Raw genomic sequence first — 5,397 nt, 5'->3', positions numbered from 1 at the left:
GAATGTGCTGTCTCTAATGTTGGATAAGGCTGCTACTGATCATCGCATTGGTTATCACCCTCGTTGCAAAACAATGAATCTCACCCATCTCTGCTTTGCTGACGATATTCTCATTTTTTCTGATGTGAGCTCACACTCTGTTGCAGAGACATTAGCTGTTTTGATCGGTTCGAAGTTGTATCTGGCCTCAAAATCAGTTTCAAGAAATCCACTCTGTTCATGGCTGGTTTTTCTTCCCAACATCAGCAAGACATCCTCCAGCACTTCCCGTTTGCTGTTGGCTCTCTCCCTGTCTGGTATTTGGGGCTTCCCCTCCTCACTCGTTCTATGACACATGCTGATTATCTACCTCTACTTGAACGCATTCGCCTTCGTATCTCCTCCTGGACAGGACGTTTCTTGTCTTTTGCGGGCAGGCTTCAGTTAATCAAATCATTGTTATCCAGCTTAACCAACTTCTGGCTCTCTGTTTTCCGTCTGCCGAAACGGTGCCTTCAGGAGATTGATAGCCTTTTCTCGACTTTCTTGTGGTCTGGTCCGGACCTAAACTCGAAAAAGGCGAAAATATCTTGGCTTGATGTGTGTAAACCAAAGCATGAGGGAGGTTTGGGGCTTCTTCGTCTGCAGGATACGAATACAGTTTGCATTTTGAAGCTCATTTGGCGTCTTGTGTCTGCTAGTAACTCCCTTTGGGTCAACTGGGTTTGAAGAAACTTGGTCCGAACTGGCTCCTTCTGGTCAGTTAATGAGAGGAGCGTTGGTGGATCATGGATGTGGAGGAAGATACTGAAGTATCGTGACCTTGGAGCAACTTTACATAAAAAGGAGATAACAACTCGCACTGAAACATCTTTTTGGTTCGATGTTTGGAACCCACTTGGTCAGCTGTTTGCTCAACTTGGGAACAGGGGTAGCATTTATATGGGGATACCATAGCAGAGTACTGTGGCAGAGGCCCTTTCGTATCGAAGACGTAGGGACCGTGTTGACATACTGAATCAGATTGAGGATATTCTTGACTCTATCCGTCAATCAGTGCAACTTCAAAGTGGCGATCGCTCTCTCTGGAAACAGAAGAACAGTTCTTTTAAGAATAAATTTTTATCCTATGATACCTGGTGTTTGATACGGCAACCAAATGCGCCCTGTGACTGGTCTGCAGGCGTTTGGTTTACCCACTCAACACCTAAATTCTCTTTTATCGCTTGGCTTGCTTTCCATAATAGACTCTCTACTAGTGATAAATTGGTTCAGTGGAACACTGCTGCAAATGGAGCTTGTGTTCTCTGTCAGGGTTATGGGGAAACGAGAGAACATCTATTTTTCTCCTGCTCCTACTCTTCAAGCGTGTGGTCAGCTCTGGTTCAGAGATTGTTGGGGGTTCGGTTCACTATTTCCTGGGCAACTTTGGGTCCTATGCTTGTTGACTCTTCTACTCCAAGGCTTCAACTCTTTGTCATGCGCTATGTCTTTCAGTCTATTATACATAGCATTTGGCGGGAACGTAATGCTCGAAGGCATGGCGAAGCTCCTACTCCGTCATCCTCCCTCTGCCGCTTCATCGACAAGAATATCCGCAATCGTTTACTCACACTGAAAACCACCTCTGGCTATGAGGATGGTCTTCCACTTTGGTTTCAAACTCATCCTCTTTCTACTACTTCACGCTCTTAATACTTTTCGATCTTAAAACGTTGTTTTGAGTTGTAAAAACTTCTTCGGACTGCTGTTTATTTGGTGAATATAATTTAACATTCATACAAAAAAAAAAAAAAATCTAGCTCTCCCTTGGGCGTCTGACTTTGTGGGCCTATCTCTAAAGATTGCCAAGCTCTACAATTAACACCAATCTATCCAGCTCCCATGATTGTCTGATTATACACAACTCCTTTAAAAACATGCTTGAAGCATACAACCTCCGAAAAGACATGCTCAAGGCACATGACATGCCGACGAGCTCTGCGTTCAGCATAAATTATCGCCTTAAAACTTTCCGCACAAAGGTAGATCTCTCAAAGGACATCTGGAACACCCAGCGCCGAGCCGGCATATTAACAGACAAATCGAGCACGCCCGCTGATCGCAGTAGAACTGTCGCTCTCCGGACTAAGGGGGGGGCTATTGTTGGATATGGGCTTCGCATTAATATGCCGCTCGGCCCAACAAGAGCATAAATTGTGACTTCAGCCGGACAAATTTGGGAGAAAGTCCATTAAGTTCCGCAGAGGGCAATTTCGGGAATTTGCGTGGAAACCCTAAAGTGCTCTAACTCCACACTTCACCTATAAATAGCTCAAGACATTTATTGGGAACCTGATCCAGATCTCCAGACATTACCCAGAGAGCAATACATTGCATCGATTATTGTTATTGCCTTTTATGTAATTCGTTTCCACTTCCGAGCTCGTCATTATTTTGTTTGTTAGTTCTCTTGTGAACTGATGAACTTAATTTTGGCTCTTTGTAAGTGACGACCTCAAATTACCTCGTTAATAAAAGGAGTAGCTCCACTCTTCCCCCAAAACCTTTATTTACTTAGTATTGTGCAATCCCGGTACAACCATTACATGATATTAATTGACAAACTGGTTTACTTGACAGTTACAAGGCCATATATATGTTTTGCATTTAACAAGCTGAGTCAATATGTTAAGGCTCCGAGGAAGCCTCATTTAGATGCTGCTGAATGTATACTTGGTTACTTGAACAATGATCCAGGTCAGGGCTTATTGTATCCTGCCAACTCCACTCTTAATCTTCGTGCAGTTGCTGATGCTGACTGGAGAAACTAAAGGCACTTAAAATCAGTACTCAACATTAGCTGGCTGACCTGCTTACCAAATCTCTTCGTGGTTTATCTATTGTCCAAGATGAGATTATATCATTTAGACTCTCCATCTTGAAGGAGAATATCTGGTTATGTTATTTAGTTTGTTTACTATTTTGGTTTACTATTAAAACTTAGTTTAGGTGATAGTAGTATTTAAGTTGTAATCTCTTCTTATTAACACTTTAATGAAGCATTTTATAAAGATATAAGAAAAGTTTATTATATCTGAAATAAAACTCTTTGCAACTTTGTATGATATCAAGTTATCAACAAAATATATAATTAATAATCAATTTGCATATAAAATGAATAATCAACCGTCGTCGTATCTCTCTTTTTTTTAGCCGATATGAGTCTGGCGTTGATTAATAATTTAATACATTACTCAAAGAAATTTATAAGACTTGTTTTCCTATATATTAATAGAGAAGCACTCTTGAAAAAATGCTGATGTGTCATCACCAGAGAGCCCGAAGCATATTTTAGCAAATAAACCCTATTAATTAATTATAATTACATATATGCCATTACAGACTTAAATAAAAATTTATTAAATAAAGTAAACTATTTGTAGTCATTTAATTTGAAATTATATTATACTAAAAACAATTTAATTTATTTTTAAATTTTAATAATTATTCATGTTTTATTAAATAAATTTAATGCAAATTTTTTCCCTGGGTTAAAATTATTATTTACTTTCCAATATTTCACGGGTGAAACATATTTTTATATAAAATAAACATGAATTTTAATAAAACAAAAAAGTATTTACATATTTTATTTTATACAAACAAATATCAAATCCCAAATAATATTTTTATTTGAACTAATTTATCCGCACTATGTGCGGGTTGTTACCTAGTTAGTTTTATCTACAGTAGATCCTCTATAAATTAATAAAGTTGGGACCATGAAATTTTATTAATTTAAAGAGGTTTTAATTTATCAATAAATTATTAATTATTAATTCATAGAGAGATTTTCCTAATTTCGTAAATTTTTCTTAAGATTGAATTAATATAACTAATCTCTTTATTGAATGAAAATAATAATTATCATATTTTAAAGAGGATACTCAAAGTTTTTTATATCGTAAAAATATTAGAAATAAAGTCTAACAAAAATTAGTGTATATATATATATATACATATCTTTTGATAATTTTATATGATTATTAATTATATTATTGATGGGACCATATTGTAAAGGATTTTCGAAAAAAATATTATCCTATTATCTAACGAATTGTGTCCAAAATTACACTAACCAATTTAGAACCTGCAAAACATATTTAATTTATAGCAATTATTATTTTAAAAAGTATTAATTTATAGAGGTTGTATTGTATCACCAGTGACCATTTAGGCATTTATTTTGAGGTTTTATCATCATTCACATCATACGAGAATTATGAGTTGTAGGAAACTTGGTTTGAGGCTTAATTGTGTGGCTATATTATTAGAAGCCACTTATACTGAAGAGATGGGGAGTTCGAACTTAACATATATATATATATATATATATATTGTTGTTTTAAAATCAGTAATGAATGGATAACAAAAGCAAATCTTGTTTGATTCCCAAACCTCTAAACCTCTAAAGCAAGTTATGCTTCATAATGGTTATGTCAAATAGTAACACTTAATTCCAGCATGAAGATGCTTAGTTTTGGATATATATATTTTTTTGGGGTCAAATAGTAGTGAAATTAACAAGTCAAATGTACTTCATTGATATAATCATACAACTTATAGAATTGTTCCAAAATTTTCAAACATTCACTATTATTCAAAATTTGGAGTGAAAATGGAGAACATAGAGACCAACTGGTCGTTTGCCAAAAAAAAAGAGACCAACTGGTCTTATTTTTATTCAAGATTTATACTCCAAACCTACCTAAACACTTAACTACGAATATTTTATGCAAGTTTTACAAACTCATTTAATCGTATCGAGTATCGACTCCAACTTAAGACATACCTTGATATTCATTCATTTCTAATACTCCCTCGAGCACAAAGGACTCTCTCACAGCAACAAAAATTTCCAAGCTATCGCCTTTCTTTAAATCCTCAAAATTTAGCATTGTACAAATATGCACTATTCTTCATCTAATACGTATATTTTCAAAAGTCAAAACGTTCGTGCGTATCTTAAATCTTTCTGTGTAACTTCAAGTAAAACATAAATTTAAGTATATCCCATATATAATAAAATGAAAGTGCACAACATTATTTTATATACTATATAATTTTAATAAGTTGGTTACAAATAGGTTATAGATTAAATTTTAAATTATTTATATAGTCTGGATTTATTGTTTCTAAAAATATTAAAGAGAATATTCTAAATATTCTAAAGAATCATTTAATATCATCTAACTTACCATATTAATTTCCTTTATTAAATTATTCATCAAATAAAATTCTTTGATATCTAACTTAATATATTAATTTGTTAATTATTATTATAATTCACATCTCATTTTTATATATGATTCTATTAGAATTAAAAAATAGTTTTATTTCCGGATATACCATAAGTTGAATTTTTAAAAACAAACT

General features: G+C 34.3%; 1 protein-coding gene across 1 annotated transcript; it reads left to right on the top strand.

Annotated features, from left to right (window-relative positions):
- On the top strand, positions 220–1,674 carry LOC104743679. Its single transcript, XM_010464731.1, has 2 exons — positions 220–702; positions 1,255–1,674. The coding sequence occupies exons 1-2, from the start codon at positions 220–222 to the stop codon at positions 1,672–1,674; spliced, it is 903 nt and encodes a 300-aa protein (XP_010463033.1).

The sequence above is a fragment of the Camelina sativa genome, chromosome 14, assembly GCF_000633955.1.
Source record: "Camelina sativa cultivar DH55 chromosome 14, Cs, whole genome shotgun sequence".
Classification (NCBI taxonomy): domain Eukaryota; kingdom Viridiplantae; phylum Streptophyta; class Magnoliopsida; order Brassicales; family Brassicaceae; genus Camelina; species Camelina sativa.
The sequence above is the reverse complement of the archived record's forward strand: the minus strand, read 5'-3'. Positions and strand labels throughout refer to the sequence as shown.

Bases quoted from the DNA above. Each gene is read 5' to 3' on its own strand.
- LOC104743679 (XM_010464731.1), top strand. From the start codon at position 220: ATGGCTGGTTTTTCTTCCCAACATCAGCAAGACATCCTCCAGCACTTC. The intron at 703-1,254 runs GTTTGAAGAAAC...AAATTGGTTCAG, and splicing joins ACTCCCTTTGGGTCAACTGG to TGGAACACTGCTGCAAATGG.